Consider the following 14558-nt stretch of genomic DNA (forward strand, 5'->3'; position numbering starts at 1 on the left):
CAAAAATACCCGGGTACATGTGGACGTAGAGTTGCTGCCATGTTTTTGCTTTAGATGTTTGTATTAATGAGCAGTTGATTTAATATAGTGGCTGGTTAGTGTATATTTTTAATAATATAGAAAGGTGACAAAACAAAGCAAGATTATAGTCCACCTTAATATTAAATAGTTATAATACTTTTGTATATTTTTTATGAAGTTTATTGTTTTATTGTAGACCCATAATAGTATTTTTTTTTCTCTTTTTTTAAAGTGAGAAATCTGCATACTTATACATCACTGGAGATATTGGATTTTCTTCTTTATTTGAGTTTTTTTTTTTCACAGACTGCAGAGTCCAGCAGCATTGCTTCTATTTACTCAGTTTTTCCTCCATCAGTGAAGATCAGCTACAGAAATATATAAAAATAAAACTCCCCCAAAAATAATTTCAGTCATTTAAGTCATGTTCAGATTCGTGAGCCACGGGACAGTGGGACACTGTAGGACACCAATCACCTGCTTTGTTTTATACTGTACATATATACACCCAGAGGGGAGAGAGATCAGTTGTCATAGTTGTTAGACATTCCACTCAGTAGTGTTTATTTTTAGCTCATGGCTATGATCCCCTTTTGATGTGGACCTGTGCAATTGTGGCCGAGGGAGAGATTGTGTTCCCGTCTTACTCTAGTTTCTACACCAAACTATACAGCACAGATAAAACAAGAAGGATCCCCTCAATGGGAAATTACAAATCAAGACCATCTCAGACATGTACAGGTAATGACTTTTTTTCCCACATGTATACACATGATTGATAATGAGGTTTGCATTTGAAGGAGGGACGCCCAAGAGGATAAGTTACAGTTTACAGACACTGAAGCTGCAAAAGGCTATGTGTATACTCGGTAGATTGTTGAATATATGCATAGATAATTAGAAATGTAAGATAAAATATTACATTGTTATTAATGTTCCACCTTGATGATGGTGTTATAAAGATGAATGGAAGAAGAAAGTTGGCGAGTCATACTCTGTGATCATTGAGAAGTTGGAAGACGACTTCCAGCTGAAAGACAGCGAGCTGGTGGATCTTAAGCTCGCTTTCAGGTGACAAACTCTTTATATTTCTGTGAGCGATCCAATCTGTATGAGTCACTATAGGAACTACATTTAAGCTGACGTGCACTGTTCCTCTGTTGGAATTCCACCTAGTTTGAATAATTCTCTGTCAGTGGTTTTATATCGTTCACAAGCAGGTGATGTTGATTTTTCTGTGGCTCAGCTCCGATGAAGCTTTTCAGAAGGTGAATGTGAGCTACCGAACAGAGAAGGGGCTGTCGCTGCTGCATCTCTGCTGCGTGTGTGGAGGTATGCATGACTACTAGAGTCTATTAATAACTCCTCAACAAAATGTGATGGTGGAGGGAAGGATTACTGTAGCCTGACGGACATTATTGTTTGTGGTGTAAGCAGCACAGAACTAAACAGAATTGAAATGAACGTACAGTGCTGTGAAAAAGTATTTGCCTCCTTCCTGATTTCTTATTTTTTTGCATACTTGTCACACAAGTTTCAGATTCAATTCAATTCAGTTGTATTTATATTGCACCAAAGAGTCGCCTCAAGTCACTTTATACTGTAAGGTAAAGACCCTGCTAAGAGAGAGATAATTCCAACATCAGATGACCCACTATGAGCACGTGGCTGCAGTGAGATGGGGAATCTCCTTTTTAACATGGAGAACCCTCCAACAGAACCAGGCTCAGGGAGGGGTCGATATCTGCCGTGACTGGTTGGGAGTGATCATCAAACAAAAATAAATATTAGACACAGATTACCTGAGTACATAAAAAGCACAATGACAATAACAAGATTCCATTTATAAAGTGGAAAAAGAAGCCACCAAAACCTGCCTGGCTCTACATGAAGAAGTAACTGCCCCTAAGTCTAGTAACTGTTTTTGTTATAACTGCCATTGAGTCTTTCACAACAGTGTGGAGGAATTTTAGCCCACTCGTCTTTCCAGAATTGATTTAATTGAGTCACACTGGAGAGTTTAAATGGTAAATGGACTGATTCTTATTCAGCGCTTTTCTACTCTCCCGGAGTACTCAAAGTGCTGTATACAACATGCCTCATTCACCCATTCATACAAGCACTTCTAAACACAAGTGCAAACGAAACTACATTCACACTCCGATGAATGCATCGGAGAGCAACTTGGGGTTAGTGTCTTGCCCAAAGATATTTGGCATGCAGACTGGGGAAGCCAAGAATCGAACGACCAACCTTCCGATCAGTAGCTGATCTGCTCCACCACCTGAGCCACAGCCACCCCAAGCACGAAGTTTAAGCATGAACAGTCTGTTTGAGGTTGCCAAAGCATCTCAGTCCGTCCAGCCTTCCACCACTTCTAAACCTTTCAGAGGTGGGTTTGCTGGTGTGTTTCAGATTATTAATCTACGGCATAACCCAGGTGCAACTGAGCTTCAGGGCTGGATATTCTCCTTTGGGATTTTATGGTAGACCAGCATTCATGGTTCCATCAATTACATCAAGTCTTCCAGGTCCTGAAGCAGGAAAGCAACGCCAGACTATAACACTACCACCACCATGCTTGACTGTTGGTATGCTGTGTTAGTTTTACAGCACACGTAAGGAGACTCAAACCTTCCAAAGTCTTGCTTTTGTCTGGTCAGTCCACAAAATATTGGGATATGAGACGAGCTTCTGTGTTCATTTGGTCAGCAGTGGTTTTCTCCTTGGAACTTTCCCATCGATGGCATTTTTGCCCAGTCTCCTATTGTTGAATATTCTTCATTTGTGGATAATGGCTCTCGCTGTGGTTTGCTGCAATCCCAAAGCCTTAGAAATGACTTTGTAGCCCTTTCTTTAGATCATAGCTGTGCTGGGGTCACTGTGCTGCTTTTTCAGAGGTTTTTCCAACTACTTAAGTGATTTCCTGATTCAGCGGATCTGGCAGTAATCCAGTTTGGGTGTGGCAAGTGAAATTGTATTTGAATTTGTATTCACTTGAGTTAACTGTGTCTAATATTAAATTTAAGTTTAATGATCTGAAATATATATGCAGAGAACTAAGAAATGAAGATGGGGTTAAATACTTTATCACATCACTGTACATAAAGGTTAAATATAGACGATAATAATGCAACTAAAGGCTAGAACTGTGGTTTCTCTAGTTTTTCATTCCAGTCCACCCTGTTATTTCATTTGCAGTAAATATAATGTTTTGTTGAAAGGAGATATTTCACTGGTGCATAATGTGACATATTTGTGTCCAGGGAACAAGGCCCATATGCGCACCCTGATACTCAAAGGCCTGCGTCCTTCAAGACTGACCAGGAATGGATTCACTGCTCTCCACCTGGCTGCTTACAAGGTGCAGAGAAGCAAAGGGCAGTAACGTAAATTTCAAGGTGGAACCGTGTCCATGTCTTGCTTTTGTTATGCTATATGTTATCTGGTTGATAGCGTTCTAAATTTTTACCACATGGTGGAGTGCAAGTGCACACAAAGGTACCATGGACATAGCTTCATGTTTTTAGTTATTAATTGTGATAATACTGCAGATTAAAAATGACATATGCTTATATTGAACCCTGCAGGATCTGTGGAAATGCAGTATTACTGTTTTATTTGCATGCTGCAGGATAATGCTGAGCTAGTGACTGCGCTTCTCCATGGTGGGTCAGATGTGCAGCAGTTGGGATACGGTGCTCTCACAGCCCTTCATGTTGCCACACTGGCCGGGCATCATGAGGTGAGAGAAAATCATCAGCCGTTATGGACCGTGTTGATTTCGTTCCTTGACCTGTGGCTATTTCCACCTCCAGGCTGCAGACATACTTCTACAGCACGGAGCCTATGTTAACGTTCAGGATGCTGTCTTTTTTACCCCACTGCACATTGCTTCCTACAATGGCCACGAGCAGGTAAACTCCTCATGTTAAACTTCATGTGGGGACAGCATCTTTGTAAACACCTGTATTTGTACTCTGGGCTTCTTCTGGTCCTCTCCTGTTTTGTAGGTGACGAAGCTGCTGCTGAAGTTTGGGGCAGATGTGAATGCAAGTGGTGAGGTGGGTGATCGCCCGCTGCATCTGGCTGCTGCCAAGGGCTTTCTTGGTATTGTCAAACTGCTGCTGAGTGAGGGAAGCAAAACTAACGGTAGGACCCGAGACCTTGAGAGAGCTCTGATCAAAATTGACATGGGTTGATGGTCTGTAAGAGAAACTTGATGGTTGATATATTGATACAAAAGCATTTACAAAGCTCGCACACAAGAATTTCACTCACATGTGCTGTACCAATGTACCTGCACATGTGATGTGACAATAAAAGTGATTTGATTTGATTTGATTTAAGCTTTTTCCTTCTTCAGAAGCCACAGAGAAGCTACTTGAATTCTAAATTTGAATTTCCTCTAACATTTGTATTCTCCCCACCAGTAAATGCCCAAGACAATGAAGATCACGTCCCCCTCCACTTCTGTGCTCGTTTTGGTCACCATGAAGTTGTCCGCTTTCTTCTGCAGGGCAGCTTTGATGTACAGCCTCACTCTGTGAACATCTACGGGGATACGCCGTTACACTTGTAAATCATCTGCAGTGTTAGAGGTCTTCTCTGAGTTTTTGGTACATGACATGAATTGCAATGAATGCTATGTTTCATCAGGGCCTGCTACAACGGCAAATTCACAGCCGTGAAGGAGTTAATACAGTACTCTGGTACAGACAGTCTTTCAAAGGAGAACATATTCAGTGAAACAGCACTTCACAGGTATATTTAGCTTAATTTATAGTGTGCAAAAACACATTTCACAGCTAACGTATTGCTCTGAGGTGATGTTAAATTCATATCTCATGTCACAGTGCATGCACCTACGGGAAAGATCTGGAGATGGTCAAATTCTTGTTGAGCCAGAGTGCCATGAGCATCAACTATCAGGGCAGAGATGGACACACAGGTGAGACCTCGTTTACTAATTGATTTATTAATTTCTTTACAGTGCACTGAGTTTCATTATTATCTGTGTGTCCTGTGGTGTTGTTTAGCTCTGCACAGTGCCTGTTTCCATGGCCATATCCGCCTGGTACAATTCTTGCTGGACAGTGGTGCAGACATGAACCTTGTCGCCTGCGACCCCAGCAGGTCCAGTGGAGAGAAAGACGAACAGACATGCCTCATGTGGGCTTATGAAAAAGGTCTGCTTAGACTATTATGAGCTCAGCAAGCTTGGAAAGCTGAAATAAATGTTGCTGCTCACTTACTATTTTTTCCAGGTCACGATGCCATAGTCACCTTATTAAAACACTACAAACGTCCAGATGACTCTCCTTGCAATGAGTACTCTCAGCCAGGAGGGGGTTAGTCACCACTTGAAATATATTATCTGGATTAAAATCCCCACATAATCTCCTGTTAATGTGTCTGAACATGCATCTCTTCCAGATGGCTCCTACGTCTCTGTTCCGTCTCCTCTAGGAAAGATCAAAAGCATGACTAAAGGTACTGAGGTGGAGTGAAGCACAGCTGATTTCCAACATCGCTGACAGCTCACGAGGCAGTGCACGCCACGTCTGCTGCCAAACGAAGGGGTTTAGCTGCTGATAATAACACTTGGTGTCTTTTGCTGTGAAATTGGGGGTGGTGTAAACTACAGATGCGTCTCCAGCATAATAAATTGATATGAATTTGATAAAACACAGCTTGAAACTGTGTAAATATCAACGTTTGAAATTGGAAAGCTACATTTCAGGGAATGATATAAAGGTGTCAAATGTTTTACTCATGCCAAAATTAATTGATTTAAATGTATTTTAATTGCTATACATGCTATATGTGCCATCTATCCTGTGACCATTATAAGAATGTTATTTGATTTAAACCTTTGCAATGGTCTTAAAATAACACATCAAAATAAAGTGTGTCTATTGCAGGTTCAACAGGAAAATGTGCAGGCATTTAACATAAGCAACATTGTGCCTTGTAGGGTTAATGATTATTTAAATTTTCTTTTCAGAGAAAGCAGAAGTTCTTGTGCTCAGGGCCAGTCTTCCATCTCACTTCCACCTACAGCTGTCTGAGCTGGAGTTTAATGAAATTATTGGATCGGGTGAGTCTATTTCCTGTTGTTTTCTCCCCCCCATCTAATGTGCTTACAGATCTGATATTATTATGTGTGTCCCACACAGGCTCCTTTGGAAGAGTCTACAAAGGCAAATGTAGAAATAAAATTGTCGCCATAAAGCGGTATTTATTCACACAGCTGACGATATGCTTTTGGATTCATCTATTAGAAGGTGGAAAGATCTAATTGACCCTTGAATCTTTAATGTTTTCTGTAGTTATCGAGCGAACACGTACTGTTCAAAGTCAGATGTAGATATGTTCTGCAGAGAGGTTTCCATCCTCTGTTGCCTCAATCATCCCTGTATCATCCAGTTTGTGGGAGCATGTCTGGACGACCCCAGTCAGTTTGCCATCGTTACCCAGTATGTGTCTGGAGGCTCATTGTTCTCCCTGCTGCATGAGCAGAAGAGGTGAGGAAGTTTTTGTGAGTTATTTTGGGAATTATCATGTCTTAGCAATTTACCTGAAACCTTAACCATACACTACTACTTAACTCTAACCTGGATAGCATAAGTTAAGAATCCCAATATGGGCCTTTACTTTTTGTCTCTAGACTTTGAACATTCTGACTGAGTAAATCGATTTGTGCCAGAACAACATAAATATATAAAGTATGCACACACAAACCCAAACAGTTCAGTTAGAGCTCTCCCCTTCTTCATGCACCATTACCGAGTCATCTTTGCCATTACATACAAACTCAGCATTATAGATGTTACATACGTTCTACTATCTATTTCTAGTAATCTACTTCCAAATTAAAAAAGGAATCCTAAATAACTTAGTAGAACTCTGGTGCAGTGAAGTAAGTAATAATCGTCCTTATAAACAGGTTGTAAAAAGAGGTCAGACTACTTTAGGTAGTTACTTTGAGGGGTGTGCACGGCGCAGTTGACTATTTCGGGTCCCATTATCATCCTCGGAAGTGTCCCCTCACCAGTCTCTTCCCCTCAGCCTGAATCATCATTGATCCAGATGAAGTGTTCTGCTAACTGTGTGGTCAGGTGATGTCTTTATAGGCTGTCCTATTGATCTGTGTAAAGAGCTGTGCGTGATTGGCAGGGGTCATTGATCTAGTACTAAGTGGTTGCTGCTTTAATGATGTGTCAATGGACAGGCTTATCGACCTGCAGTCCAAGCTCATCATTGCCATTGATGTGGCCAAGGGCATGGAGTACCTGCACAACCTCACACAGCCTATTATCCACAGGGACCTCAACAGGTAGGTGCCACAGTGGAAACGTATGTGCTGGAATGGAATTGGAGAATAACTGTTGTCACTGCAAATAATACATGTCTTCCTTCCAGTCACAATATTCTGCTATATGAGGATGGACACGCAGTGGTGGCTGATTTCGGAGGTGAGGCCATAGATCATCATCATCATCATCATCATCGTTTATTTGTATAGCACTTTAAGAACACACCAGGCAGACCAAAGTGCTGAACAACACAGATCAAAACAACAACCAACCAATTAAAAATACCATAAAATCATTACAAACAATAAAATAAATAAGAAGGTGTCAGTTTCCTACAGAGTTAAAAGCCAGGGAATAAAAATAGGTTTTCAATCTGGACTTAAAGACCTGCACTGATGACGCTTGTCTAATTTGGAGGGGAAGGTTATTCCAGAGCATCGGAGCCGCAATTGAAAAGGCACGGTCTCCTCTGCATTTCAGCCGCGACTTAGGGACTGACAGCAGCAGCTGCTCAGCTGAACGGAGCGAGCGAGGAGGAACATGTGACTTCAGCAAGTCAGTTAAGTACACAGGAGCCAGACCATTTAAAGATTTAAAAACCAATAAAAGGACCTTAAAACGAACCCTAAAATCAATGGGAAGCCATAGATGATGTTTTCTTTATTCTTTTCTATTTGTCCAACTAAAATGTTACAAATGTTATTAGCAACAAATAAAATAACTTCCAGTAACGTGATAAATGTAAATGCTATAAGAACTTTTCCAATCATAAGCTGATTTAAAAGGTCTACCTTCCCGACTTGGTTTTCAGTCGCAAAAAACACGAGGAGAGCTGGTTGTAAAATTAGCATTGACCCATCAGCAGGACCGGTAGCTACTCCTTTGTGCAAGAAGGAACTGCCAGAGCTCCGCAAACATGACCTCCACTAGGCTGCTCTTGCATATTTCTGAAGCGAATAGGCGCCATTGGTGGACCGGCCAGTTGGGTTATTTTCTGGAAAATACCAGTGGAGCTACACGGTGATGGGGTTCAGCACAGATCCCACTAAAGGAAGTTGTTTCATGCTAATGGAGTCGATGTCCAACAGTTTGATTAGAAACATGCGTATGAGGAAACTGGTTGAGGCTGTTTTCTGGGCTCTGGGAGTGCTCCTCCTGTTTCTCTTTTCACAAAGCAGATACTGGTCCTCCTGCTGGGTTAATGGGCTCCCAGTGTTGCTTCCATACTCTTGAAACCGTGTTGGAAGACTCAGCAAACCTTCTTAAAAAAATGTATTAGATAAAAGTTGTCTTGCGAGACTGCATTAGGGATTTTAAAAAACTCATCTAAAAAGCTAGCAGAGGCTTGATGGCTAATTTCTCGCTTTAATTTTGCAGCAGTGGTTAAAATTAGTAAGTTTAGCCTTAAAAAAAAATGAAGGGCTAGCACTCATTTAACTCAAAATCAAAATAAAAAAAAAAGTCCTACAAACAATAAAAGATTTGGTTCCAGGCTGGTCAATGCTGACACTTTCTACTGTTCCTACGAACAGATCAGATCCATCCACTGAACCGAGGTTTGATGGCCCAGAGCTCCAGTCGAGCATATACATTTTTAACCAGTCCATCAGAAAAGTTTATTAACAATAAAATCTGCTCTTGATCTGTTCAGCACACTTAGCCTGACTTGGTCTGTAATGACGAGTAGCTCAATACTTATCTAATTCTAATTCTAATTCTTCACTTACCCAGGAACACTTGTGCACTTGTGCTGCTGTTACTTTTCATTTTTCAGCCTGTAAATTGCGTGATGTTATAAATGTCGTTGCCTCTCTCTGCAGAATCCAGATTTCTACAGTCTGTTGAAGAGGACAACATGACCAAGCAGCCAGGGGTCAGTGCTGTTTGCTCTTTCACGTTTACTTGATGACAGGTGCAAATTCTCATGGAATGAGTTTTCTCCCCTCTTTAGCCAAATAACTCTGACACCATCTGCAGCATCCATGAAAGACTGAGTGACTTTCAAAATTTAAAGATAAAAAGTATAAGCTGTTGTTTTGTTGGACTTCAAGTGAGTGCTTTCTCTGGCAACTGCCATCAATTATCTGCCAGCTAAAAAAGAAAAGTGCCTTCATGCAGAATTTGTATGAATGTGCTGACTCAATCCTGCACAGTGCTTGGCCTGCAGTTTGGTGTTAAGTGTGTTTCATCTCCGGGGAGCTGCCTGTTATGATGATCTACTTGCCCTTGCTGGGACACAGCGTTTATGGTTTTAATTGGGCTTCATTTTGTTTGCATACGTGTGTGCTGCCATTAAAGTAGACCAAATTTTAAAAATACACGTCCGTCCTCACCTCTTGAGCTTTCAACAACCTTTATCTCCACATGTGTTTTGGCAGAACCTGCGCTGGATGGCTCCTGAGGTGTTCACCCAGTGCACTCGCTACTCAGTGAAGGCGGACATGTTCAGCTACGCCCTCTGTCTGTGGGAGCTGCTGACAGGAGAAATTCCCTTTGCTCACCTGAAGCCTGGTCATTTTTCATCAAATGAGTTCAAACAGAAGTTAAATCAGTGACATCTCGTATTGCAAAATTAGTGCCCGATCCATACATTAGCCAAAAGACTGTCCACGTGGTATTTTAGAGTTTTCAGACTTTTCAAGAAAACATTCAGTAAATGCAAAGACATGAGCTAGCTCATCACCTCAGTGCAGAAATGTCTGATAATTAGCAGTAAACAAAGCATGCATACATTCTACTTGCACTACAAACAAATACTAACCACCACAAAAGTAAAATAGATCACAAAAGCAGTTCAGATAACACTTTTTACAGCTGAATTTAAGATATTTGTTTTGTCCTTAGCTGCTGCAGCAGCAGACATGGCCTATCATCACATCCGGCCTCCTATTGGTTACTCCATTCCCAAACCCATCTCTGCACTTCTGATGAGGGGCTGGAACTCCTGCCCAGAGGTAAACGGCCTGATTGTGCTGAGAAGTAATTACTCGGATAATAATAATAATGGATTGCATTTATATAGCGCTTTTCGGGACCCCTCAAAGCGCTTTACAATGCCACTATTCATTCACTCTCACACACTGGTGGAGGCAAGCTACGGTTGTAGCCACAGCTGCCCTGGGGCAGACTGACAGAAGCGAGGCTGCCATATCGCGCCATCGGCCCCTCTGGCCATCACCAGTAGGCGGTAGGTGAAGTGCCTTGCCCAAGGACACAACGACCGAGACTGTCCGAGCGGGGCTCGAACCGGCGACCTTCCGATTACAAGGCGAACACCCAACTCTTCAGCCACGATCGCCCCGCAACTTGTTCTTAAATTACAGCTCGTCAGGATATACTCAACTATTAAGAGCTTTATTGTATTAAAATCTAAAATACTATGATGTCATCCATATTATATCAGCCATTACTATATAAACATAATAAGGCTGTGAGAGTCACAGGATGCTGAGTCAGCTGCTCCTTCAGTGCACAAGCAGCAGTAATGAATGAGAGAAGCTGATCCCCAGATGACAGATTATTGCATCGCTGTTCACATCTAGGAGTACTCAGGACACTGATGATCCTCCCTCTGTGCTGTGGTGTTTATAACTAGCTGGGATTCCTCTTCTTTTCTTCCCCTTAATGTTATCACACGGCTGATCATGCGGGCACATTTTCCTCTCAGTGGTACATCGACTTCCTGTTTGCTAACTAGTTATCTGTTTACTTTTGTGATCTGCTTGTCCCACTTCAACGTCATGAAAGCATTTATTTAACAAGAGCAGGCTGCCACAGGATCTTACATGCAGGCTTCTCTCCTGGTGCCTCACCTGTGCAGTACACTGGTTCTCACGTGGTTTTCACACTGGGACATGCTGTACTGTAGATTTCCAGATGAACGGCCGTGACATCTGTGTAATTTAAACTTGTTGAAAGTGCAAACTGTTGCTTTTGAAACATACATATGTACATTTTTTTTAAATTTCCTAAAGTTAATAATAAATTGCTGTAAAACCTTTTGAAAACATAATGTAGGGAAAAGGTTTTTAAAAACGTGTATTCCATTTTTATATATCTTTAAGTGTTTCCTAAATGTTATCCTACATTTGTTTTGGTCTTGGCTTCAGTCATTGACATGCAGACAGACGCTCTCTCTGGATGTGATGTATAATTGAACAGCTTTGCAGGGTGGCAGTGTTTGTTCTCTTACAGCGAGGCGAGAGATCTGAGGGCTGCTTTTAAAAGCACAGGTCACCTTTGCCTCGTGTGTGGGTGGAATAAGCAGAATATACACGCCAGTTTTGGAGAGAATACACCTGTGCATCTTTTTGGGGATAGGCCTGATGCATGTCTGAGTGTTTATAAAAATGCTAAAATAAATATAGTTTCTTTTTTCTTTTGAAATTTTAGGACAGGCCTGAATTCTCTGAAGTGGTTTCCAGCCTGGAGGAATGCCTGTGCAATGTTGAGGTACATAATCTGCCACATATAATTAAATGCCTTCTGCTGTGCATGACATGCATGTTGTAATAATTACATTTTCTCTATTATGTATCACAGCTGATGTCTCCAGCTTCCAGTAACAGTAGCGGCTCCCTCTCTCCCTCCTCCTCGTCTGACTGTCTGCTCGGGCGAGGAGGACCCGGCCGGAGCCACGTGGCCGCCCTGCGCTCTCGTTTTGAACTCGAGTATGCTCTCAACACTCGCGCCTATGCTTTCTGGACCCAGAGGTAAGACAACTCGAGCGTCTCCTTAAACAGGTGGGAATAATTTACTGCACAGTAACCACACTCGCACTCATTTGGTCCTCTGCTGCTGGCCAAAGCCCACTGGGGTTAATATCTTAATTCTCTAACATTTCTTTCTGGCTAAGATGGACGCGTTTTCTTTAGTTTGCTAGCTTTCTAAGTTTCTGATTGCTCCTTTGAGAGCACATCCCTGCCAAGGCCATAAAGAAAGTGGATCTCGAGCCAAACCAATATTTAGAAAAGGCCAGTTTTGAGATGAAAATATACAACAATGTATATGTGAGTATATACAATAAAAACATGTCTGGGCTTATTCGACAAGAACATGTGATGTAAAAGCAAATCCTGTAAACACTTTCAACAACTGTCATGCTGATAACAAGCAGGCAAATTGAGCAACTCCATTCAGTGGGGAGTAGAGTTGCTCGGATACCAACCAGGAAGCAAAGGAAAGCAAATGTAATAAAACAGTCCTGTCATTCTGACTGTGAAGGAAGGCCTCTGTTAGACACTTGTCTTTGAGCTTGTTTGTGTGTGTGCATGAGAAGAGTGAGAGCCTGGTAACAGTCAATATGGAGTACTGAAATTAGACAAGGCCCTCTTTGTAAATATTGTCCTACAAAAAAAAAAAACTCCTCTGCAACTTTCAGCCACATTTAGTGTCATGTTTCACAGATCGTAAATATATTGTAAAAAACTTCAGAAATCGGAGCAATGAAGTCAAATTCCTTAACCTAAATAACCTTTTCCTATTATTATGTCTCCTTATTATGAGCTGGGGTTGCACATTTATACCTGTCATGAATTTTGTATACAGCACACCTGCAGAGAAAGTGAAAGTAGGCAGCTATTGAGTCTGACATTACATATTGAGTTTCTTTGCTTGGAGCTGCCTTCGTCTCATCTGTCTTTCTCCCTGTAAATGCAGCAGTATATATTCCAAAGTATTGTTTTCCAGTAGATTAATGAACAAATGCTGAGGATGTTCTTTTTAATTTCAGTGAGCAGCGCAGAGCATCTGGGGGGCTTTCACTGGAGGAACTAAGAAGGAGCATGCAGTTCTCTCCCATCGATCGAAATGGTTTGTGTGCATAACACAGAGTCAGTAACACTGTATGATTACACAAATTACTTTTTAAGTAGATCTCTTGCATTTCAAAACTTTTGTGTTAGTGCTTGTCATCATTCTGAACTTGAATGTGGCCCAATTTTTAACCCGTTTTTAAAGCGGCTGGTTTGGTATACAGTCACTGGCCACTGCATTAGGTGCACCTGCTGATGCAATGCAAACCTCTAATCAACCAAGCAAATACATTTAGGCATGTACACATGTTAAAGCGGACCTGCTAAAATTCAAACCGACCATTAGATTGATGAAGAAAGGTGACTGAAGTGATTTTGAATGTGGCATGGTTTGTTGGTGCCAGACTGCCTAATTATTTTCAAAGCTGCCGATTTACTGGGATTTTCTCACACAACCATCTCAAGGGTTTATAGAGAATGACCTGGAAAAAACAGAAAATACCCAGTGAGAGGCAGTTATATGGGTAAAATGCTGTGTTGGTGCCAGGCGTCAGAGGAGAATGGCGTGACAGGAAGGCAACAGGAACACAGATAACCGCTTATCGATCGTTGCTCAAGAGTTGGCAGTTCGTCTTGTAATCGGAAGGTTGCCGGTTCGAGCCCCGACTCCGACAGTCTCGGTTGTTGTGTCCTTGGGCGAGACACTTCACCCCAGTGTCCGGCAGCCTCGCCTCTGTCAGCTGTGGCTACAATGTAGCTGCCATCACCAGTGTGTGAATGTGTGGATGACTGAATGTAGTGTATACAGGCCATTTACCATTGCAGCAAAGAGCCTATAACAACAGAGAGAGTCACATTGTTGGTAGACAAGTATGAAACTGTTTCCTTGAGTCAGCTTGTTGAATCTATGGCCTGAAGACTTAAGACAGTTTTGATGGCAAAAAAGAAGAATTCTAGCAAGGTGTATCTAATGAATTGGCCCATCAGCCCTTGAACTGTTATTTGTCCTTCTTAACCACCACATTAAAAAAAAAAAATCCTTGTTGTTCTCATCCTCAGGGTATGTGTCTGATCCCATGAGCACCATGAGATTCTGTTCCTCCCTCAGCAGCAGCGGCAGCTTTGAGGAAAGTAACTGAACCCTCCCCGAGCTCCAGACTCTGTTATTATCATCTTATTAATACAGATAGTTGTGTATTTTGTGACATTTTTGATGTAATAAATAAATCTGTAGAAACTGCATATGATGATAATTGAGGTTACCTGTTATTTGGTTATAACATAAGGTCTATGCATGATCTGTTTGTGAACTGAAACTTAGTTACACTGTTTTTTAAAAATGCACATGTAGAACAAAGTTTTCTCTTTATTCTTGTTCTTGATGATAAATTTAAATGTAAAGACATTTTTTTGTCAAAAAAAATACAGAAAACTTTGTATTTTATTTTTGTCTGATTGTTTTTAT

General features: G+C 41.4%; 1 protein-coding gene across 1 annotated transcript; it reads left to right on the plus strand.

Moving 5' to 3' along the window:
• Positions 1–617: 617 nt before the first annotated feature.
• On the plus strand, positions 618–14463 carry tnni3k (TNNI3 interacting kinase). Its single transcript, XM_085398213.1, has 25 exons — positions 618–762; positions 984–1092; positions 1268–1353; positions 3288–3385; positions 3656–3766; positions 3840–3938; positions 4035–4173; positions 4455–4599; positions 4681–4785; positions 4878–4972; positions 5061–5210; positions 5289–5372; positions 5458–5514; positions 6029–6121; positions 6201–6258; positions 6354–6548; positions 7256–7360; positions 7447–7499; positions 9161–9213; positions 9719–9851; positions 10185–10294; positions 11733–11792; positions 11883–12052; positions 13072–13151; positions 14153–14463. Exons 1-25 carry the CDS (start codon positions 618–620, stop codon positions 14230–14232), a joined length of 2613 nt encoding a protein of 870 aa, XP_085254339.1. The 3' UTR covers positions 14233–14463.
• The last annotated feature ends 95 nt before the right edge of the window (positions 14464–14558 follow it).

This window comes from Rhamphochromis longiceps, linkage group LG23, assembly GCF_057381845.1.
Source record: "Rhamphochromis longiceps isolate RC_006_pf linkage group LG23, R_longiceps_female_GT1.1, whole genome shotgun sequence".
NCBI classification, from domain to species: domain Eukaryota; kingdom Metazoa; phylum Chordata; class Actinopteri; order Cichliformes; family Cichlidae; genus Rhamphochromis; species Rhamphochromis longiceps.